The 25,230-nt window shown below is 39.3% G+C and overlaps 1 protein-coding gene across 4 annotated transcripts in view; it reads right to left on the reverse strand.

The window, feature by feature from the left end:
- Nucleotides 1–25,230, reverse strand: part of PTPRG (protein tyrosine phosphatase receptor type G) — a 775,419-nt gene that overhangs the window by 328,837 nt on the left and 421,352 nt on the right. For all 4 annotated transcript variants that reach the window (XM_069560453.1, XM_069560451.1, XM_069560452.1 and 1 more), the window contains exon 3: nt 7,157–7,336. In XM_069560453.1, coding sequence (XP_069416554.1) covers nt 7,157–7,336 — 180 coding nt within the window. The remainder of the gene's footprint in view (nt 1–7,156; nt 7,337–25,230) is intronic.

A 25,230-nucleotide genomic window follows, 5' to 3' on the forward strand; every position in this document is an offset into this window, starting at 1 on the left:
TACTTCACTCAGTATGACAATCTCTAGGTCCATCCACCTTGCTGCAAATGGCATTATCTCACTCTTTTTAATGGCTAAATAATAAGGGATCTGGATATTACAAATAGGAAAATTTTAAAAATGAAAAGCCAAAGCACATTTAGCATCCCCCAAAGAAGAACAAAATTTTTTCTTAATTACACTTAAATTTTCTATTTTGGGCAACCTTGAGCTCATCAGAGGTGCTGCAGGGTACTACAAAGACAGGGTTGGGCAGGCCCAGTGTCAATGCTGCTGAACACCCAGATGCTTTCAAACATCTGTCTACTTGGCTGATGCTCTGCTTCTAATCAGAAAGCTTGGCAGCCTCTTTGCGAGCAAAATGACCAATTCATTAATGGCATAAATAAAACTCACAGCTTAAAGAAGAAAATGTGATCTAGGGGAAAAGTTCCAATGCCAGTCCCTCTTCAGTACCTATCAAGGATCACTAAGATAAGGTGAATGCAATATCACTGCAATAGGCTGTGGATGATAAAATAAAAATAAGTAATGGTTTCTTATCAAGCCCAACTGGAAACCCTAAGAACATGGACTTGGGAGATCACTGTGTATTTTCACTTGTTCCAAAAACCTATCCTACATCAATATGCCAGGAATAGAGGTTTTATTGAAATAAGGACACACTTAGATTTTCACCATCAATGCTGGACACTCTACTCCATACACAGAGTAAGCAAAACCCCTTTTCAAACCGTGGTTCTCATCTGCGGCTAGCTATAAGGACAACAGGAAGAAGGGAGAGAAAGGCGACAAAGTTAGGAGCTGGGAGTAAAGACAGACCAACAGGCAAGAGCCAGTCTTGTTACAGGAGAGGGGAAATTCAGGGAGATGTGAGAGAAAAGATGGGAGAGGGCGAAACCACAAAAATCGAAAGCATGTGGAGATATACTCATGAACAGACAGAAATAGATTAGTAAAAGAAGTACACAGTAGCAACAGAAGAGGAAGCGCAAACAGTGAGAGTCAAGAAGACAAGCACACAGAGAATTCCTAGAATATTCCACCAATCTAAGAGCTGTTAAAGGCTTTTCTATGCGTGTGATACCTGGACAGTCATGCTGAAACTATGGAACTCCCTCCTGAGTGAGGGCTGAGCACAGAAGTCCGTGAATTTGGACAGAAATCAAGCATCATGAAAATCACCACTGGAAATCCTGTAAGGAGCCCATGATGGCTCTCAGTAAGGCTGGCGTCAGTTCCTCCACCAACCTTGCTCAAAACCCTGATTCTTCAGGGCACCATGGAGGCAGCAGTTGATCAAGCAGCAACTGCAATGAACATAGAGTGTCCTTTCTGGTCAGACACTCACTTGGCTGGGGTGGAGTGGGGCTTACCAGGTGAGCAAAAAGAGAAGCAGCGTCAAAATGCTCCTCTCGTACTGAGCTGGGGTGACATGCTCAGCCACGAAACCAGCATGTGGAAATGACAGAGGTTGTTTTTAAGATTGTATTTTTCTCTTTCTACCAGGCTGCAGTGAGACTGTTCATTGAGACTTAGTTTAAGTCTGTAGGTTTTTATGGAACTGCTTTATCATAAAAGCTTCAAGGACTAGGTGAAATAGAGTAGATGCAACTGTCTCCTGATCTTTGTCTGAATTATATGGGCTCAGCAACATATTAGGACATGGTTCCTCCACAATTTATCTACGCAGACTTTCCCAATTGTTGATCTACTTTTATTAACAGCTACTTTAATCTTCTATGTCAGGTATACGTAGACAAATAAGAAAGAATGTAGGCAAAGAAAAAATAGAGCAAATCAATATGAAGTGTGAAAATAGTAGTAACGTGCATTTTGGCAAATGTATTTACTGTTTGTCCTTAGTGTAAGGTAACAGAAAAAGAGGTGGAAAAATAAACACCTTCCATATAGTTAAAACTCACAGGAGATCATGGCTTATTAACATACACCAGAACCACTATCTACATCTTAAATTCCAATCATTTATTTAGAAGCTAAAGCTAGGAACAGTAAGATTTTCTTGAAATGTTCTTATTGAATGCATTATCGTTTCATTCTACAAAAATGAAAGAAAGGGAAATAACTTTAGATGAAATCAAATGAGAACTGGCACAATAGAGAGTTAGGGCTGTTCAGAAAGAAACAGAGAGATGCTATCTGTCTTCTAAAGATATTTTAGACAACTTTCGAGAAGTGGACTACGGACAACCACATTGCTCTATTGATTATGCTGGATTGGATATATGATCCTATTCACAGGTTAAGACAGATATGAACATTAAAACTGTTTTATGGCAAAGTTACTGTCTGTATGTAACAGGCTGCTTTAAATATTAACTTTCTGTATTCATATTTTAATATCCAAAAGACAGTCTATTTTACAGATAAGTGACCTGTAAATTTCCAACAGAAAAAATAAGTGTCTCTTCCTGAATTTATTTTGTAGAAGTGCAAGTTTCAAGAAAAGACTTTTGAGGCTCAAAAATTAATGACTGAAGAAAAATAAGGTTTTTTTGGCATCTAGGCAAGAAAGTTAGGTCCAAAATGAATGATGATAACAAAGACAATGTGGCTTATAATATACTTTTTTTTAAAATTAAACTTTCAATCTTCCTGATAACTGTAGATCCATGCGTAGTTCTAAGAAATAATAGAGAGGTCCTGTGTCCCTTTTTTTCAGTTTCTCCAAATGGTCAAGTCTTTTAAAACTAAAGTACAATGATATGTACTTTTTTAAACTAATATTATCCAGCTTGCCTATCAACACTATTCACTGCTGGTATTATCAACTCCCACAGTTAATTCAGATACACAGCATCCTGCCCTGTATTTGTACTGTGTTCAACTCAGTTTATATGATCCAGACATAGACAAAGCAAATAGATCCTCATTTCTCTAAAAATGCTGGAATATTTATGAACTTATCTGGCATTTTAAGAACAGGAGAATAAAGCTGTTCCTAGGTTCATAAATATTAAAAAAAAAAAAAAAAACAGGACAGGTTTTCCAGCACCCAAGTTTCTAGAGAAACATACATTGAAACTCTTTTTTAAGAGAACTGAAGATACAATTTGATGTTTACATTTAACACTGCATACCTCAATGTTCACTGCAGCACTGTTTACAATAGCTAGGACCTGGAAGCAACCTAGATGTCCATCCGCAGACAAATGGATAAGAAAGTTGTGATACATACTCACAATAGAATATTACTCAGCTATTAAAAAGAAGACATTTGAATCAGCTCTAATGAGGTGGATGAAACTGGGGCCTATTATACAGAGTGAAGTAAGTCAGAAAGAAAAACACCAATACAGTATATTAACACATATATATGGAATTTAGAAAGATGGTAACGACGACCTTATACGCAAGAAAGCAAATGAGACACAGATAAAAAGAACAGACTTTTGGACTCTGTGGGAGAAGATGAGGGTGGGATGATTTGAGAGAAGAGCGCTAAAACATGTATATTACCATATGTGAAATAGATGACCAGTTCAAGTTTGATGTCTGAAACGGGGCACTCAAACCTGGTGAACTGGGACAACCCAGAGGGATAGGAAGGGGACGGAGGTGGGAGGGGAGTTCAGGATGGGTGTCACATGTACACCCGTGGCTGATTCATGTCAATGTATTGCAAAAATCACCACAGTATTATAAAATGATTAGCCTCCAATTAAAATAAATAAATAATTGTTTTTTAATGGTTGGTACTTTAAAAAAAAATCACTTCTGCGGAATCATGCTAGATTGATTATCTATGGGCTATTAGCCTGTCTAGCATGATGTCATAAATTTTGAAGTCATAAGCACAGTTTGAGAAGTAACAAAGATTTATTTTGGCTTCTCAGAAAGCCGTGCTTCTGAATTTCAGAGACAGATGCATTCATATTTAGATGGCTATGCTCTAAAGTCAGGCGCATGCGCCCACAGACAGGCAACAACTTGTGGTCACTCTGGAGGCCCAGAGAGTGACAGAGATTGATAATCAGCTTCTAGAAGACCAAGGTCATGAATCAACTTGCATTGAGTGAACCCTACACTTGTCTAAAACCTGTCATTGGAGATACCAAGCTGAAAGCTGTCACTGAAACATGTTATCTTTGCAGAAGGCTGTCAAGCGTTGCAAGTCAAGTAGAAAACCGTATCACAGAGCCCAGCAAATTGCCTTTGGCAGGCTTCCGGAATGTGGCACCAAGGTGGCACTCAACCCCCAGATCTGATTACCCCAGCATAGCAAAGCTCTGTCTACCACATTCAGACTGTCTGTAGAGTAATATTCCCATCACAGATCTCCAAAGGATACTCACATTTGAAATACAAAGCAGAGCTACTGTTAGAAAAAATCTGAATTGTAACTATAAACACACCATCTAAACTCGGGGAGTAGAAAGGTGCAGGTGAAAAGGTGTGTACAAATAATATCACCAGTATACAAGTTTGTCCTGAGCAGATGCTCAAATGGATGAATCGAGGTAAAGGAGAAGGTAGCCTGCTATAATGCTCGAAGACCTGTTTATGGGGACATTATGAAAAAGAGCTCGAAGCCAGGAACCACTGTGTTGAGTGGAAAACAATTCTAAGATCAAGTCAGACCAACCCAAAGCAATCAGCCACAAAAAAATCTCTGCAAAATGCTGGTTCAGAGAAAGAAAATAGAGCCCTAAAGTTGTACGTGCAGCCACTTAGATTTTTTTTTTTTTTAAGGCAACTCAGTGACCCACAACATGAATGGGACCAAAAGACAGATAATGAAGTCATTTTAGCTTCGCATGAGGGCTTCAGGCAGCCAAGGCTCCTGGAGGGACTGCTAAGAGTGCTCTGTACTGACATCCTTGGTTACAAAGGGATCGTTTCAAAGAGAGAGAGAGAGTGAGTCAGTTTTAATGGGGTGGGTTATAAAAGTAGAAAAATAAGATAAAAAATACCTTTAGCACCACAGAATCCCAGTTAACACTAGGCACAAATGTAATATAAAACCCAGGCATTTATTTTCAAATCAAACAGTGGGGCAGAGCAAGGCAATCTCTGCTACTTCCATCAACAGTCTGTAATTGTTATTTGCATGGTAGTGATTAAGAGGGAAGTATTTTGCATTAGCAATTCTGAAAATGTGGTATTTCATACTCATGGACCCTAAGTGAAAGGTGAGGTAGGTAAAATGAAGCCGGAGGATCAAACTACTGGTCTGATACACAAAGGGATAAGATAGAGTTCATCTGTATTATAATACAAAACAAATATTAACAAATCAAATTCTCAAGGGAGATAAGAAATGCATTTCCATCTGTGCATTTGGCATGGTGATGTCTAGTAGAAATTTCTGTAATGACAATGTTTTCTGACTGTGTGGCCTGTTCTGGTAGCCATTAGCTATACATGGCTACTGAACATATGAAACATGGCTAGTATAATACTGCCCAAAGAGATATATAGGTTCTTTGAAATTCCTATCAAAATTCCAATGGTGTTTTTCACGGAAAAAGTTAAAACCATCCTAGAATTCCTATGAAACCACCAAAGACCCTGAATAAGAAAAGGAATCCTTAGAAAGAAGAACAAAGCTGGAGGCATTATACTTCTTGATTTCGAATGATACTCCAAAGCTATGATAATCAAAACGGTATGGAACTGGAATAAAAATAAACACATCAACCAATGAAATAAAATCTAGATTCTAACAAATAAACCCACGCATAGGAATATTTGCTCATAATTGACAAAAAGAGCCAAGAATACTCAACGGGAAAAGGATAGCCTCGTCAATAAATGGTGCTAGAAAAATGAGACATTCACATATAAGAATGAAGCTGGACCTCACATCCCTCATGAAAAGTAACTTGAAATGGATTAAAGACGTAAACGTAAGACCTGAAACTATAAAACTCCCACAAGAAAACACAGGGAGAAAGCTCCTTGACATTGGTCATGTCGATGATAATTTGGATATGACATTAAGAGAACAAGCGACAAAAGAAAACCAAACAAATGAGACTCACCAAAACAAAAAGCTCTGCACTGCAAAAGAAACGACCAATAAAATGAAATGGCAAAACGTTATATGCCAATTATATCTTAATGTGTGCTCAGGCACTCAGCTGTGTCTGACTCTTTGCAGCCCCATGGATTACATCCTGCCAGGCTTCCCTGTCCAGGGAATTTTCCAGGCAAAAATACTGTAGTGGGTTGCTATTTCTGACTCCAGGGACCTTCCTGACCCAGTGATCTAATACATGTCTCTTGCATTTCCTGCATTGGCAGGTGGATTCTTTACCACTAGCGCCATCTGAGAAGCCCTGTATCTTAACAAAGCTGAAAAAAATAAAGGTAACCCTATCTCTACCCCCAAAATACAAAGATCTGAACGTGAGTCTCCTCTGCTTTCCAACATTGCAGACAGACACCCTAAGAAGGCAGGAAACAAAAACAAAACTATACATGGAATAAATTTTAATCTTACTGAGCTTTAATTAATTTAAATTTAAATATAGCTAACATATGGCTAGTGGTCCCCATACTAAAACAGAGGTCTCAAAGTTCATTCTATATAATTTACGTGGACTGACCCACTCAAATCTTTACAATTCTATGAGATTGATACAATTTCATTATCCATATACACTTTTATCTTTATATTTTTACCCTGCTGCTGCTAAGTCACTTCAGTCGTGTCCGACCCTGTGTGACCCCATAGACAGCAGCCCACCAGGCTCCACCATCCCTGAGATTCTCCAGGCAAGAATACTGGAGAGGGTTGCCATTTCCTTCTCAAATGCATGAAAGTGAAAAGTGAAAGTGAAGTCGTTCAGCCGTGTCCGATCCTCAGCGACCCCATGGACGGCAGCCTTCCAGGCTCCTCCGTCCATGGCAGTTTCCAGGCAAGAGTACTGGAGTGGGGCGCCATTGCCTCCTTATCACACTGAAAAAAAAAAATCTGTAAGCACAAAGTGGTTAGGCAGTTTGCCCAAAATCACACAGCTAGTAAAGCAAGCAGCGGTTCTTAAACCGAGGATCAAATCCAGAGCTCTCACTCAGCTTTACGTTTATAGGAACATGCACAGCTAAAGGAGCAAGTCATGGTTAAGGTACAGACCAGAGACACCAAAAACTTTTCATGCTGGCCTACAGACAGGTAAAGAAGATGCTGTACCTGTTTTCCCTGTGTTTTTCATCCAGGTTTTGTTAGAAGACTCGTTGTCGAAGCCATCGAGTTGCAAGTCCTGGTACTCTTCACTGACACGTGCATGCTGGTCTGAAATGTCTATAGGCGACTGCTGATGGCCCCCACAGCTGACACTGGATGTGACCCAGTACTCAGGACCGTAGGCACCTGTTAAGAGAAAATAAGATTTCAACTCCTGTGGCTCAAAGGACATAGATGGAATGAATAAGACACACAAAAGTCAAGCACGTCATCTGCCAAGATACATTCTCCTATGTAAACCCACCCTAACAATGTTAGTGCCTTGGAAAGCTATCAGCCCAAGCCACTTGCTCTGAAGGGCAAGAAAATGTAAATAAAAAATGTTACTTCAGACAGTTTTGCTTCTTGATTTGTAACCAAATATTTGCTCGTTTTTTGCTGTTACCCAATTAAGAAAATTGAGCAGAAGGGTTGTCAAGAGTTATTTACATTACAATAATTGTTTTAAAAATATTTTTCCTAAAATAAACAGAGCATTTATTCACAAGAAAACACCTTTATCAATTTAACATGTTCTGCTATTGTGAACATTATATGAAACACAACTTTTTGTTATGTTTCTAGGAATTTCTGAACTGGAAAAAAAATTAAAAGCAACACAACACTGGATGAGAGTCACCACAAACAATGTAGTCAGTAGGATATGGTTTTCCTTTGGCTAATTGTGAGATTTTTCAGTGTAGACAGTTTGAACACGTATGTATTAAGGCACCCACTTCTCATTCTCAGCTCCTCTTTCATAGGAGATGGAGATACAAAACTACCTTAGGACTGGATTCAGCATTCATATAAATAAAAGATTTTGGAGGGACATATGCCACAGAAATAGACAGAGAATGCAGCTATCATGCATAACCTTGATGATCAAGCAGATATAAGGAGAGAAATTTTTACAAGCTTTGTGACATGACAAAGCAGAAGTTGTCAACTAGAAAAAAAATCATTTACTAGAGAGATTAAGATACATTTTTTGTTTGAAAACCAGATATAGAAGAGGTCTAAAAGGTATACTTTTTTCAATTTTTCATTTTATATTGGAGTACAGTTGATTTATAATGTTGTGTTAGTTTCAGGTATACTGCAAATTGATTCAATTATATATATACATATTCTTTCTCAAATTCTTTTTGCACAGAGGTCATTACAGAATATTGAGTAGTTTCCAGTGCTATACCATAGGTCCTTCTTAATTCTCTGTTTTATATATAGCAGCATATAATAACTGAATAATAACTAGAAGATAAAACTTAGACTTCTCAATCAATACAGTTTAGTTTGTGTATAAACAAACATATATACATACTTGTATTCCTAGCAGGATTTTTTTAGCTTTAAATTTCTTCACATATCAAGCAAAAGAGGATGAATGGCCAAAGTGACTTTAGGTGATCCACTCATCCATGAACCCATTCCTTTCTGCCTCATTCTATACTTAGCCTTGCATGATGGAAGACAGGAGGACATCTTAGGTCTCCCTGCTACCAAATAAGAGTCCACACCTGTGCCCAACACCCACCACACACTCACTGACCATGGATTTCCCCTTTCCCCTTGGTCTGATACTGGAGAAGGCAATGGCACCCCACTCCAGTACTCTTGCCTGGAGAATCTCATGGGCAGAGGAGCCTGGTGGGCTGCAATCCATGGCGTCGCAAAGAGTCAGACACGACTGAGCAACTTCACTTTCACGCATTGGAGAAGGAAAAGGCAACCCACTCCAGTGTTCTTGCCTGGAGAATCCCAGGGACGGGGAAGCCTGGTGGGCTGCCATCTATGGGGTGGCACAGAGTTGGACACGACTGAAGCAACTTAGCAGCAGCAGCAGCAGCTAAGTCTGATACAGCTCACAGCAGATACAAATAGGGGTACCATGAACAAAGGGGTGACCACAAAAAACCTTTTCAGTCATAGCAATGGAAGCTTCATGGCTGCAAGAGTAACTGACAAAGCTGCCCCCCAAATGATTCAAATGCTTGCTGTCTGGCAAAGAGCTCAGCCTCACTCTATTCCTGGGTCCTTTTCCCTAATCCACATCCCAAAGACTAAGATAAAAGACTATCAGAAAGAACATGTTCACTGATGGGCAGAGATTCAGCGACCGCAGGTCACGTTTCAAAATTACTTGGAAGTGCCAGAGACTTTCTGCAAAAAGTTAGCATCACCACTTGCTTTACTGCACGATTCTAGCTACATTTGGAATTGTCAAGGGCTGTTTCCTCATGTCATGTCACCTCTTGGTCAAATTCCCTAAGACTGAGTGCGATGAGTCACGAAGGAACAGAATGTGCATTTGCGTATGTTTCACCTTGCATCAATATACTTGAAAAAAAGGAGAGGAAAGTGGACGGGAATGGCTCCAATTATCCTATTTGCTCTAGATTTTCTTCCACATACCAAAAAGATTCCTATGAATAAAGTGCCGGTGATGTATTTGATAGCTGAGCACCATGTTAATTCTGGCTAAGCTACAACTGGGCCTGTATGTTGGAAATATGGAAACTGAAGTGTTAGAATATTGTGTGTGTGTATGTATGTATACACTGTCTTTCAGAAACTCACTACTACAATAAAATTACACTCAATGGAAAAAGAATGCATGGTAAAAAATCAATTCTAACACACGTGACTCCAAAGAACTAAGAACACAAGCCATCATTTGTAAAAACACCTAGACACCTGGTAGTTATCCTACTAATAAAAAAAAAATACTCTGTAATCTCTGATAGATACTTGCCATTCACATTATTTCTCATAACCTGCCAGACATGGGTGAAATATAAGTTAGCACTCTATAAAAATATAATCAGGGTTCATATCAGTGAGATTCATTTGTTCACTGGTAACAATCTGAAGATTTAAGCCAACTACCATGCTTGCTTTCACACTTCTACCCAATATATGCTCAAGTGCAATTTTAATTGAAACTGATCTTCCACTTCAGATTTTAAATTAATTCTTTTTTGGAGTGTTTCATGCTCCAGACACCCTTGCTTTGCAAAAACCCCTTATGTCATTAGTGGAGGAAACAGAACACGTTTTCCAAGCTTGCAGGTATCGATTACCTATTCTCACGCTGAAGCACCACTGCCGTTCCACACTGTATAAATCTCTTCAGTGTTCAGACACTTTATAAAGGACTGAGAATTATATCATTAATCATTTCCAGATGCACAAGTCTCAAAGCATTGAATGCTTTGTTTTTCAAAACTATGAGTAAATGCCTTTAAGCTAAAAACATGACTCAAAACAAAACAAAACCACTGTGGTTAACTGAAACCTAGTTTTGAAGGAGGGAAAACAATTAGCAAGAAGCCTCCTCTCTTGGGCTTCCCTGGTGGCTCAGAGGTTAAAGCATCTGCCTCCAATGCAGGAGACCTGCGTTCGATCCCTGGGTCGGGAAGATCCCCTGGAGAGGGAAAAGGTAACCCACTCTAGTATTCTTGCCTGGTAGGCTACAGTCCACGGGGTCACAAAGAGTCGGACACAACTAAGTGACTTCACCTTCACCTTCCTCTCTCAGGCCTGGGATTACCCATCTAAAATAAGAAGAAAAAGTCACGTGCATTGTTGTTTCCTCTTATTGATTCTTTCTCAGAATATCTGCATTTTAACAGCTGGACCAACCCCGACATGACAATCTAATATGCAAGGCTATCTTCTCAAAAAAGGGGAGGCATGGGGCTCAAAGGTAGAAACCGCAGGGTAGCTCGGCTGCCAAGAGCAACTCCCTGTTCACCTGTTAAGAGTCTAGTATGAATTAGATCTGATTGAGACATACTGCCAACATATTAGTACCAAGGGAATTTAACAGTGACTTTCCCTCAATCTAGAATGAGAAATATTTTCTTTTTTTTTTTGGCTGGACACAAGGGAGATCTTAATTCCCTGACCAGGGCTTGAACCCATGCCCCATACAGTAGACGTGCGGAGTCTTAGTCACTGGGCTACCAGGGAATTCCCAGTATTTTCCTTTTAATAAATTCAATGCATACATCTGAAACTCCTGGCTGAAGGTTTTGACCTCAGTGTAAATATCCCCTTGCCAAGGAGGCTTTCGTGAGAAATGCACAGGGGTCTGTATTCTCCTGGCAATGGGTTCTTGTTTTCCTAAGGACATCTGATCATCAATGTAATTATTTACTCTTTACTGTCTGGCTTCCCCACCAGCTCATTACTCTATGAGAGCAGGTTCCTTCTCTACATTGTTTGACTTCATTCTATTGTCTACATAGAACTGTATAGACAATGAGCTCCTAGTATACATATTTTTACCACAAATACATAAATTGGAAGATGACATTAAGCAATCTTCCATAGGTCTGTCTTCTCATGACATGTTCTCTGTCATTACTGTGGTTTTAATTTTACACTTCTATCTGCTGATTTCTTCCTAAGTCTTCATTTTCTGGACTCAAGATGTCAGCTCTCAAAGTAAACACTCATTTCTTCATTAAGACATTACATTAATCTGAACAGTGATATAGTGTTATCAGCAAAGACATGACGTGCAGGATAGAATCTATGTGCAAACTTAACAAGTCCACCAACGGCAATTAAGGTTTTTTAAAAGAAAGGAATGTGATAAAACTTTGCTTTCTAAACCTTTTGGGAACCGATTATTCTTAAGATGCTCATTTTTCCTACCCTTTAGCAGAGCTCTCTAATCAAAGGTCAAGGAGGAAACAAGTCTTGCTCATTACTTCATCAACAAAGTCACTTCAATACTGACTCAACAAATGCTCAGTACCAGGCTCAGTGCTAAGAAATGGTGGTTGAGGGGTGGAGATACGACAGATGCCTCTGTCAGCTCATCTGTACAACAAACGGGGAACATCAGTGATCAGACCTCAAAGGCTGGTTATGAGGATCAGATGAGATAATCCACAGAAGATACTCAGTATAAGAAAAAAACAATAGAAACTCGGTGCATGGTGGTTGGTGTGATTATTGACACTGTTAGTGTGTTATAAAATACACAGCAATCCCTCCTCAAGAACCTGACCATATATAATGAAGGAAATAACCGTGCACTCAAGCAAGGACTACGGTAGGTGGAGGCGGGCATTAAGCGCTACACAGGGAGAGAGGAGAGACACCTGAAGGAGAGAAATTTACATCAGAAGTGGAGAGAAATTTACATCAGAAGTGGAGAGAAATTTACTAGGTCCCTTGGACTGCAAGGAGATCCAGTCCATTCTGAATGAGATCAGCCCTGGGATTTCTTTGGAGGGAGTGATGCTGAAGCTGAAACTCCGGTAACTCTGGCCACCTCATGCAAAGAGTTGACTCACTGGAAAAGACTCTGACGCTGGGAAGGATTGGAGGCAGGAGGAGGAAGAGACGACAGGATGAGATGGCTGGATGGCATCACGGACTTGAGGGACGTGAGTCTGAGTGAACTCCGGGAATTGGTGATGGACAGGGAGGCCTGGCGTGCTGCGATTCATGGGGTCGCAAAGAGTCGGACACGACTGAGCAACTGAACTGAACTGAAGTGCTTCCCACATGGGCAGAGGACAAGAGTCAGAAGTACAGCTGATCCCTTCAGGAGGTGAAGTTTAATCCTAGTACCTGCTACATTTAGGGACTAGCTTCCCAAGAATAAGGCAGAAAAGTGGGGGAAAGGCAACTTCTCAATGGAGAAGCCTGGTAAAGAGCACCTCAGCCAAGTGATGGAGGTAAAACCCACCTTCGGTATCACGGGTTATCATGCACATCCTGAAAGGATGTGGTAAGAAGGGTACAGAACCACTCTTGGATTTTTGTTTATTTTTATTTATTATTTTTTTAATTTTTATTTTTACTTTTACTTTACAATACTGTATTGGTTTTGCCATACATTGACATGAATCTGCCACAGGTGTACATGAGTTCCCAACCATGAACCCTCCTCCCACCTCCCACTCCATATCATCTCTCTGGATCATGGATTCTTTTTTAAAAATCCATAACCCCCATGATGAGGAAGACATCAGACACACCCATACTGAGGAACGGAACATTCTACATAACGCGTGGCCAATAGTCCTTAAGGTAATGACAAGCAAGGAAAGACAACAAAAAACTGTCACAAACCAAAGAAGATTTAGGAGCCAAGACCAAAACTGCAATGTGGTATTTGAGACTGAATAATGGAACCAAACATGGAAATTAGTCAGAAAACTCATGAGCTCTGAATAAAGGCTGGAAGAAAGAGGAAGACCTATTTATGAAACTCACAGAAAGCAAATAAAACCTAAGTGTTGTTAAGTGGGCTACATTTTAATATCTAGATTTTACTGACTTTACTGTTACATATTTGGGGGTAGCTCTATGGCCTAGTGGATGAAGGAGATGGATACTGATTTACAGATAATGCTGTGCTTACTATCATACCCTCTTTGTAAGAAAGAAATTTGCACAGAGCAATGCCAAAGGAAAAGAGAGGTGGCCTAAAGGATATTTCATTATTTAAGGTTACATAAAAACCTTCAAAAGTTGGACAAATTATAGCTAAGGAAAAACATTATTAGCTTAATTTATGGCTTATTTGTGCATGAAAAGAACCCACCTCTACCTCCACGGTGTACCATTAACAAGTCACTCTATTTTCTCATTTTGAGATGCTTACAATGCAGTAGACTAGCACCAAGAAAACGTATTTCTACAGGAGGGTAAATAAATCACACAACTGGAGATTAATTCCAACTGGCCTCTTTAAGGTAGACAATTCCCCATGTGAAAATAATGGCAAATACTGTAAATCTGGGTTCAGTCTGAGATCCTGCTTAATCTGCACTGCTTCTTTAAGGCGTATTTAACTCAAAGAACTCGGCTGACATGCATAAATTCTGAACCCAAACTAAGCTAATGTGTTCAAAGAAAAATAAAAATGTGAGAGATACATCTCAACCCCCTCCACATCTCCAACAATTTTACTTGAACAACTAAGAGGAGCAAATATAACTGGTTAGCAATACGACTTTTCTATAGTGTAAGCAAACCATCTCACTTCAATGTAGTTCGCTAGTAATACCTGAGCTGAGAAAAAGAGATAAAAATGCTATCTTTAGAGCATATAAATCATACTTGTGTCTAAAAGCAAAGAATTTCCAATGTCTATTCCAAACAATGGTTTCTTTAAATACATAAGAGATTCTGTGCAGAAAATAAGCACACACCTTGAATTTATTTTACTAATAACATATCCAAATAATGGTTTCTATTCACTAATGAAAAGCCATTAAAAATAATGAATTCTGTCTAAATCTAATTAAAAACAAAACTAATATACATGTTATATGTTGTTACTAGTCAAATATGCTTATTAATGCCTCCCTCAAGGAATTTACATTAAAAGCATTACCTTGATCCAGGCATCTTGGTGTCTACTTTTAACCAACAGCAACAATCCAAAAATAATGTATTTTTTAACCTAACAGTATAATTAATGTTTTTTCTCCCAAATCTAAAACACGTATTTAAACTGTTCTATTTTTTAATTTAAAAAGTTTATGTGACTAACTTATGATTATTCTGCATTTTCCACCCCTGGTAGCTAACTACGTGTTGTAAGTTAAACACTGTATACATGAAAAATGGAAAAAGGACTAAAAAGCATTCATGCTGCTGATCTCCAGATCATCTCTAAAACTCCAAAGAGTTCTAAATGTTACAAGAATACTTCCTGTAACACCTGAAAGAATCAAACAGGCCCATTAAATTTTGTTGACATTTTAGCTACCATTCACTCTCACCATATACAGTCCTGAAAGTAACCACAGGATCTGGTGAGGATTACACAAATAATTACAGAGTGCATCCACCAGTACATGGCACGTACTAATAGTGCTCAGTAAGCATGATTATCTGTACTTTCACCTGGAAACTACAACCAAAATTAAATTCTGGATGATGTGACCCTGCTCCAGGGCTCCAAAAATAGCACCTGATTGCTCATCTGGCCATTAGTTTAATTCCATTGTCCTTGACAAAAGACTGACTCAGGAAGGAGTATTAATCCAGGACTAAACCACTGAGGAGAGGGGATTTTCCTGCTCAGAGGAAATGTTTGAGGTGGGAGGTTTAGAGAAGACTCTTGAGAGTCCCTTGGACTGCAAGGAGATCATACCAGTCAATCCTGAAGAAAATCAGTCCTGACTATTCATCGGGACTGATGCTGAAGCTGAAACGCTAATACTTTGGCCACCTGATGCAAAGAACTGACTCATTGGAAAAGTCCCTGATACTCGGAAAGTTTGAAAGCAGGAGGAGAAGGGGACGACAGAAGATGAGATGGCTGGATGGCATCACTGACTGAAAGGACATGAGTTTGAGCAAGCTCTGGGAGTTGGTGATGGACAGGGAAGCCTGGCGTGCTACATTCCATGGAGTTGCAAAGAGTTGGACATGACAAAACTGAACTGAATTGATAGGATTCAATGTAACCTTTGGCGAAGGTCTGTATATTCAAATCTATGGCTTTTCCAGTAGTCATAAACAGATGTGAGAGGTGAATCATAAAGAAGGGTGAGCATGAATAATTGATGCTTTTGAAGTATGGTGCTGGAAAAGACTCTTGAGACTCTCCCCTTGGACTGCAAGGAGACCAAACCAATTAATCCTGAAAGAAATAAACTCTGAAGATTCATTGGAAAGACTGATGCTGAAGCTGAAGCTCCAATACTCTGGCCACCTGATACAAAGAGCTGACTCACTGGAAAAGACCCTGGTGCTGGGAGAGACTGAAAGAAAAAGGAGAAGGGGACAGCAGAGGATGAAATGGTTAGACAGCATTGCTGACTCAATGGACATGACTCTGAGCAAATTCCAGAAGATACTGAAGGGCAGGGAAACCTGGCATGCTGCAGTCCATCGGGTCACAAAAAGTCAGACACGACTCAGCGACGGATCAACAACATTCAAAACCAGGCTCCAGATTTTTGTTCTGAGTCTGAAGGAACAACCTACCTCCTCCTTGAATGGGAGCAGAGAAGAGGCGAGGAATGGACTGGTTTTGAATCAAGACTGAATGAGGTAGAGGCCAAAGCTGACAGGGAAAAAGGCAGGTGGTGAGGAGAAGGGGTAGGACCTGACCAAACAAATGTTGAGATTCAAATTTGATCTCTAGACTTCTCAATTTTAAGTGTCTTTGTAGTCAAAACTTCTTGATTAGGCTTTCTGCTATTTGTGACGGAAGAAATATAGGAGATAATCAGAATGTTAGTTTAAAAATACCAACAGTTAAATCACTCAGCGCTTTCCCCATTCATCACTAGGAAGAAAATGTCAAATTATAAAGATAAAAATCAGGAACGCAGGCTGGATGGAATGTATAAGGATAACATCTCCGGATTCCCCTTCCTTCCTTTCCTCTCTCCCTAGAGGAGAGGATAAATTTGGATAAGGCTTTTAAGATCTCATTTAGACAAAAGAAGAGGAAACAGGTCCTGAAGTCCCTGACTATAAATTCACAATGGGTAAAACAGAGGTCATGGGACAGGAATCCCTGACTTAATGGGACCAGATGCCTCTCTCTGAAGTCCTCAGCCTCAGAGACAAAACACAACGCAAGTCACTACCTAGGGAAGACCTGCCAAGGTGACCACACTTGATTCCCAAAGGTCACAATTTCATCTCAGGGTGGGGCAAACAAGACAGACAATTAGGATCTAGTTCAGTCTGGCTCAGACAATGCTGGAACTTCCTGACTTTGAGTGGAAGGCCTTTTTCACACCATTTCTCTCTACAGTAAGTACCTAGTCTCACACTGTGTTGTAGAACAGAAACTACTTCAGCTTATGAGAAATCCCCATCATGAGAAGGAACAGGGAAACATTTCCAGACACATTTTAGGAGTTTGGTGTTTGCAAGGGCTAAGAGTGTACAGACCAACCCCATGATATAAGGGCTGAGAGGAAAAGAACAAGGAATTAAAAATCATTTTATGAGGTGTTCACTCAACAGCTGAGCTGGGGTGGAGGGGGTGTGTGGGTCTGGGAAGCACTTCAGAGGGTAGAGACAGGATGATTCACACCCTTCCAGCAACAACTATAAAAGGAGGCATGTATGCTCCAAAATGCATTAACTATTGAGTGCCATCCGGGGAAATGTCTAGACATAAAGTGCCACATTTATGAGGTGACGCCAAAACAACATGATGGATTCTGTGCCTCTGTGACACACTGTGAATAGTTCACTTCAACTTACACTCTCCTCTATTTCAATCAACGTATAGTGTGGGTAACATCCAGCAAAGGGGATCTATAAGGAAAACCCGAAGAAATCAGCAGAAGCAACAGAGAAAAAAAGAACATTAACTCCTTTCAGTGCATCAAATCACAGGACACTCTGCTAACCTAGCTATTTAAAATAGTCTTCTCATCCAAGCTGTATTTCCTTGACCTCGTGCATTTCTTTCGAGTATACAGTTCGTGAGAAAATAACCTCCATGATGTTAAATACTTGACTATTTGGTTCACGTAGTACACAGAAGGCAGTCAATAAATAAGTATCAAAAGGGCCAGTATTAAGGTGAAGCACTCACCCAAACTTACTTATCAAAATAGAAAATATTCCAATGAAGTATTTTAAAGTTTGAAGTGAATGCAAAAAAAAAAAAACAAAAACGATGAGCAGAATATTTTAAAAAATAAAGATATTATCATTAACAAAGTCCTATACAAAATCCTATTGGAGTCTGAGGCAAAAGGAAAAACCAGCAATCGCAAATATTACATTAAAATATAATTTATCTTGATTACTGAGTTTTTTTGACACTCTAGTCCCAGCCCGACTAAAAATGACGGGAGTGATATTTAATAGTATACAGCCATCAAATGACATCATTAAGGAGAATCCATTTGGAGAACAGTCACTTTGTGCCAGGCATCGTGATGAAACATGTTATAGTTTATCTTCTTTGAGCCTTTAAAAAACTTGTCTCAAGTATATATGTTTCTGTTTCTTGGGTTAAGAAATTGAAGCTCAGAAGCCAGGAAACGTGCCCTCACATAGGGACAGCGCATGGAGTCAATTTTAGATACACGGGAATAACCCGTACTATGAAACAAAGAGTTCGCTAACCAGGGCATGTGCGGCACATAGAGCCCACCACCTGGTTTCGTAAATAAAGGTTTACTGGAACACAGCCGCAGCCATTCACATATGTATTACCATGGTCTTTTCCAGACTCTAACTCCAGAGTTAAAATCTTGAGAGAGACAAAAAAATAAACTCTCTAAAATATTTATCATCTAGCCTTTTGTTTACAAAGTGAAAAAACTGGCAATAATGTAAATATCCAACAGTAGGGGCTTGCTAAGCAAACTACTTTCATATTTAAGAGTTCAAAAGTAGACAAATCCTATTCTCAGATAAATTCCCAATGGTTGCAAGTGTTAAATATTTAAAATAGTAAAAGTACAAGAAGCAGTTGTGAGGAAGTTTGAAGTAGGAAAAGTATTTCTACATATGTAAAATCCTAAGCATCAGGAAGACTAATAAAATCAACTTTATTAAAGAAATATTTAACTTTCTGATAGCAGAATGCACCATAAGAAACAACTAAAAACAAATGATCTGCAAAACCATTTGCAATTCAAACCACAAAAAGGAAAATGTCTTTATTACACCAAGGGATTCTAGAAACTGATAAACCCAAAACCGGACATAAAAATGGGCAACAGATATGAATCAACAGTTGAAATAAAAAAGGAAAACACAAATGGCCCCTTAACACAAGAAAAGCTGTTCTGCCACACTAATACTAAGAAACACAAATTAAAATTGCATAGATGCATTCTTTTACTCACTCAATCTGTAAACACAAAGATGTTTGAATATACACTGATGTGTTCGAATAAGTATATTTATTTGTGCCGCAGTGAGACTGAAACAACCTTCATAAAAGAAAACTGGATAACAAGTATTTAAAGGAAATGGATTCCCAAAAGGTGCCAGTGGTAAAGAACACCCCTGCCAATGCAAGAGATGCGAGATATGTGAGTTCAATCCCTGGGTTGGGAAGATCCCCCCAGAGAAGGAAATGGCAATCCACTTCAGTATTCTTGCCTGGAGAATCCCATGGACAGAGCATTCTGGCAGGCTGTAGTTTATAAGGTCACAGAGAGTCAGAAATGACTGAAGCAACTTAGTATACACATGTACACTGAAAGGAAAAATGTGCACTCCTTTGAGCCTAGTGTTAATTCTTCAGGTATACTTGTATTCATACAAGTTAAGGTTAAGGTTAGTTAGGGGCTTCCCAGGTGGCGCTAGTGGTAAAGAACCTGCTTGACAAGCAGGAGACCTAAGAGACACAGCTTGGATCCCTGGGTCAGGAAGACCCCTGGAGGAGGGCATGGCAATCCACTCCAGGATTCTTACTGGAGAATTTCATGGACAGAGGGTCCAGGCGGGCTTATGTTTTAAAAAACGAGAAAATAAATGATCATATATATAACTATATATGTATACACATATATTCTTACTGTAGTTATATAAAATACCCCTGGAAGCATATTTCAGAGAGCATAATCCTAGTAAATGAAGAGGAAATAAGAACAGGATATTTTTCACTAACCTATTTGAAAGTTAAACTTAAGAACACACAGAAACTTAACTGCATGGAGGAGTACCTGGTATCATTCAGTAGTAATATTACAGAGCAAATACTACAGAAGTTATATCAGATCATGTACAGAAAAAAGTTAAATAAAATTAAAACCAGAGACAAAAAACAAAGATTACAAAGAAGCTTGCTAAACTGTGAATGGTGGTTAGCTCCAGGATGGGAATCAAAAGATGCACGTACATGAATGTGTGGAAGGCTGAAATGAACACCCAAGTAGTGAACATCAAATAAAGTACTTACACATGAATACAAGATGCTAATATGATCTAGAAAGATATTTATTTTGAGGATACATGTAGTGCTTTATTTAACAACAACAAAATTTTTTTTTTTTAAATTTTGGACACACTTCTGAGATTTTGACCTAAGAATATTCTTGAGGGACTCAGGAAGTCCTGGGGTCTTATAACATGATGGTATCATTTTAACAGGGATCCCAGTAGAGTAAAAGTTTGTTTTCTGTGGGAAAATAAACTACTATTTTCATCTTTAAAGCACAGGCATGTATGTATGTGTGTAATCAGATGGAGGTGATTAAGGGGATGTTATCCATAATGTTAAAATTTCACATGTTAAGGGCTGATTAGGGGGAAAATATCTAAAACCTCATTAAAAATAAAATCCATTTTTCTGAGCTCCCATAGCAGCACCTTCAAGAGTGGGATCAAGGAAGCTTTTCTGAGAACAATGAAAAAAGTCACAGACATTACTATGAGCTGACACAGTACTAACTACTACAAAAGACAGTGTGTTTTACAAAAACTCTCTTGTAAAAATATCTAAATAGGCAGTGGGCAGTAACAGAAAATAAGGTTGAGAACAAAAAGATTGAAGAATTCTGTAGGCAAAACAGATCCTCAAGTCTTCTTCTTTTTGTATGAATTCATTTATTTTAATTGGAGGATAATTACTTTACAATATTGTGGTGGTTTTTTGCCACACATCAATATGGATCAGCCACGGGTCCACATGTGTGCCCCCATCCTAAACCCCTCTCCCACCTCCCTCCCCATCCCATCCCTCTGGGTTGTCCTAGAGCAAGGCTTTGAGTGCTCCACAGGTCTTTCTCATGTGACTGTTGAGTCAGATCCATGTGAAAGTAGAACTTCTATTTTAACTTTAAACCGAGGCAGCTATTTAAAAAGCCAATACTACTGAGAAGTCATATGCTCCTCACTGTAATTTTACACAACTGCTGCTGCTGCTGCTAAGTCGCTTCAGTCGTGTCCAACTCTGTGCGACCCCATAGATGGCAGCCCACCAGGCTCCCCCGTCCTTGGGATTCTCCAGGCAAGAACACTGGAGTGGGTTGCCATTTCCTTCTCCAATGCATGAAAATGAAAAGTGAAAGTGAAGTCGCTCAGTCATGTCCGACTCTTACCGACCACATGGACTGCAGCCTACCAGGCTCCTCCGTCCACTGGGTTTTCCAGGCAAGAGTACTAGAGTGGGGTGCCAATGCCTTCTCCTAATTTTATGTCATTAACCCATAGGAAAACTCTATGGTATATTAGGATTATCCACTGTAAATATAGCAGTGCATACCTGCAGGAATATGGGTTTCACTTTTAATGAAGTTTTCTAGTCATCAAGTCCAGCACTGGTCTTTCAGTCATCATTTTTGAATAATTGTTTTCATCATTCTACTATCAATCCATTTTATCCTCCATTATTCCAGTTTATCTTCCATTATTCCATCATAATACTAATATACTAATAGTACCACTAATATACCCATTATTACAAAAGGAAAACTGAGATTCACTTACTTGGAGTGCAAGTACTTGAGGCTATGATTTGAACCCAAGTCTGCACAACTATGGAGAAGGAAATGGCAACCCACTCCAGTGTTCTTGCCTGGAGAATCCCAGGGACGGGGGAGCCTGGTGGGCTGCCGTCTATGGGGTCGCACAGAGTCGGACACGACTAATGTGACTTAGCAACAGCAGCAGCAGTACACTCTCAAGTGGGGAAGGCAATGGCACCCTACTCCACTACTCTTGCCTGGAGAATCCCAGGGACGGGGGAGCCTGCTGGGCTGCCATCTATGGGGGGCACAGAGTCGGACATGACTGAGGAGACGACTTAGCAGCAGCAGCAGCTGCACAACTGTAACTCTTCATTTTGGCTGCACTGCCTGTTGCTTCTCTCCTACATCCTACTGAATTTTCACCCATCATTCCTGCCTCACAGGAGCTGGGGAGATCCTGACTTTGTCATCTAATTTGAGACATAGGCCTCCCAATAACATGCCAGTCACAAATTTAATAAATCCATCTCCTTTGTCAAGTTAATGATAAAAATACTCAAAAGGCCAGGGCCCAAGATAGAACTCTCCATCATTACAGTGGTGTATTATCCAGAATCCCCTGGGAAGATTTTTTCAATCTACCATGAATCCTCATTTCTCCATCTTAACTCTAAGAATATCAAGAGATAGGATGTCAAGGCTTTTCTCTGAAATACAGATGCCTGTGTTGGTTGTGCTTGAAAATTCAGCAATGTGTTCAACACATAGCAGAGCTTTAAAGAGGTAGGGGTGCTAACAAAGACCTTTCCTGCAAATATCAGCACACAGTGCTTTGAGGGCAGGACATACTTTAATTTCTTCACCCTTGTGACCCATCCTAGGAAGAGCAGGCAGCGGATAACTAAGGGTTGCAGAAATGGGGCACAGAATGGGAAAATACAAAAAGAGCAAATCAGTGAGATGACAAAATGGCCAACTCTGTTGCTCATTCTGCCAGATATTTGTGATCAAAGTAAGATTCCTGATGAAAATCTCATCAATTTTAGGAATCACTACTGGAGAAGGAAATCGCAACCCACTCCAGTACTCTTGCCTGGATAATCTCATGGACGGAGGAGCATTGTAGGCTACAGTCCATGGGGTCACAAAGAGTCGGAGATGACTGAGTGACTTCACTTACTTACTTACTTATTATACTTTTAGGGACTAAACTGATCAGTGATGAGGAAGAAACAAATGCAAGGAGGGACAAATGTAGGAGGGACAGATGGGATCTATTTATATTGGCAGCAAAGAAAGCGGTCACTGTGAAAACCAAAAGTGTACAGGAAAAACAGCAAGGAATTTATCTTCAGGTGAAACACACTTTCATTTCAGGATTTAAGTAGCAGGGAGTGGTAGCCCACTGATGGCCAAGAATGATAGAAACAGTGATTACAAAATGATGACCCAAAGCCCAGAGATGGACTTGATAACCAGAAAATTTCATTAAAAATAAAAATTTGTTAAAAATAATACATAGACTTCACTTGAATACCTGTGGCTGATTCATGCTGATGTATGGCAGAAACCAGCACAATACTGTAAAGCAACTATCTTGCAATAAAAAATTTTAAGAAATAGATATAACCTATATTCCTACGGGTATATGCTGCTATACTTAAAATGGATAACCAAGGAGGACCTACTGTATAGCACGTGGAACTCTGCTCAGTGTTACATGGCAGCCTGAATGGGAGGGGGTTTGGGGGAGAAAGATGGCTGAGTCCCTTTGCTGTCCACCTGAAACTATCACAATATTCTCAACCAGCTATACGCCAAGATAAAATAAAAAGTTTAAAAAATAAAACAAAACTGATATTTCTGAGCTCTCATATCAGCACCTTCTAGAGCGGAATCAAGGAAACTGTTTTGAGAATTCAGAAAATTGCCAGGAACAGTATTAAGAACTGATACTGTCACAAAAGACATTGCGCTTTTCAAGAATCATCTCCTGAAATCAAATGTAGGCAATAAACTTCACTATTATCCTTATTATCCTATTATATACTGGGTTGCCCAAAGCGTTCATTCAGGCTTTTCTGTAGGGTGTTATAAAATAGTCCAAACAAACTTCTTGGCCAACCCAATATTATGAGGAAGATCAGAGGGTATTCTAATCTGCTCAAAATGATCCCTCTAGTAAGCAGCTTTTAACCCCCATTTCAGATGCATTCTTTATATATTAACATTTCTAGACCACTGACAAGTGGTCAGAATCCATGGATTATCTTATTTGCTCCTGACAATACTATCTTCATTTTATGGATGAAGATACTACACCTAGAAAGGTTTATTTATCTGGGTATTTAGGTCAATCCATTTAGTAAGTAATGGGAGTCAGAAGTCAAACTTAGATGGCTCCACAGACAACTCTTTAAATATTCTGCTATAGTAATAGTTGAATAGGTGGATACTTCTAGACAGTTCTGATGTTAGCCAAATCTAGAGGTCAACTTCAACTCAGATTATGTGTCCAGGTCCAAAAATCTGCTCCACAAATTTTGAATAGCCTGCTAGCAGCTTTGACCTTGGTTCTTCATAGTCAGCAAAGAAAATTCTATTATCAAAGTACTAACATTTTCCAGTAAAAACCATGTGTCTGTAGGTGGGGCGCAAAGCGAGGCAGGCTGATTAGGGAAATGAAGTAAGCAACCATGGTCACAGAAAGGTCTAACATCCCAGAATCACCCTACTAAACCTGAGAAGACTAATGCCATGAACACGTCAAGATTAAGAATGAAGGAATAACCGATGGGCAAATTACATGAGTATCTAAAAGAAAAATCACATACCTTTGCATATTAAAGAGGGGCTACCCAATTTCAGGTAATAAAAGTTTTTTAAAACATTATCAGTTCACTTTAGAGGACACTTTTAAAGGTATCAAAGCAAATAACTGCATTAAACATGTGCATGAAATGAACAAACTTTGGCTTAAGGTGTGGCTGTGCCATGTTGGTCTTATAATTCTTCAACAGGTGATTTAGTACTGGTAATACCATGAGAAAAAAAAAAAAAAAAACTTCCTTCTGACTACATTTGAGGAACATTATTAAGAAGACAGAGCACAATTTCACAGTTACATCGGGACTTTCTATTCATACAAAACGCTTAACGAAAAAGAGAGGAGAAACTGTTTTTTCAGAGAACTGAATGAAGAATTGTATTTGGCAAGATGCCTAAGAAATATGATTAATAAGAAACTGAATTTAGGATCCACAGCTTGGGACTAAGCAGGAGATAGAACATACATTTTTCCTTTCGCACTTTTAGAACTCTGACCATGAACAATACAAGCTTAAGTGGAGTTCTGGCGACCATCATAATGGATTTAGTGGGAATTTTTTACTTCAGGACCTTACATTCCAGAGAGAATGTTTTAGTGATATCCAAAACAATAGGCTTTTGGTTGCGAAAAACAAGCTCTTTAATTAGCATTTTAGAAGTCCCTTTCTTGCAGATAAAGTTGCTAATGCAGGCAGACTTAATAAAAAATTATCATTTTCAGAAGACGTTGGACAAAGAGGAGGAATGTGCTGTAATCAGCTTTCATTCTTTTCGCAAGCTTTATAGTCAACTGTGGGACCACCTTCTACGGAAGGAATGAAGACCTTT

This window comes from Ovis canadensis, chromosome 19 (assembly GCF_042477335.2).
Source record: "Ovis canadensis isolate MfBH-ARS-UI-01 breed Bighorn chromosome 19, ARS-UI_OviCan_v2, whole genome shotgun sequence".
Lineage (NCBI taxonomy): Eukaryota > Metazoa > Chordata > Mammalia > Artiodactyla > Bovidae > Ovis > Ovis canadensis.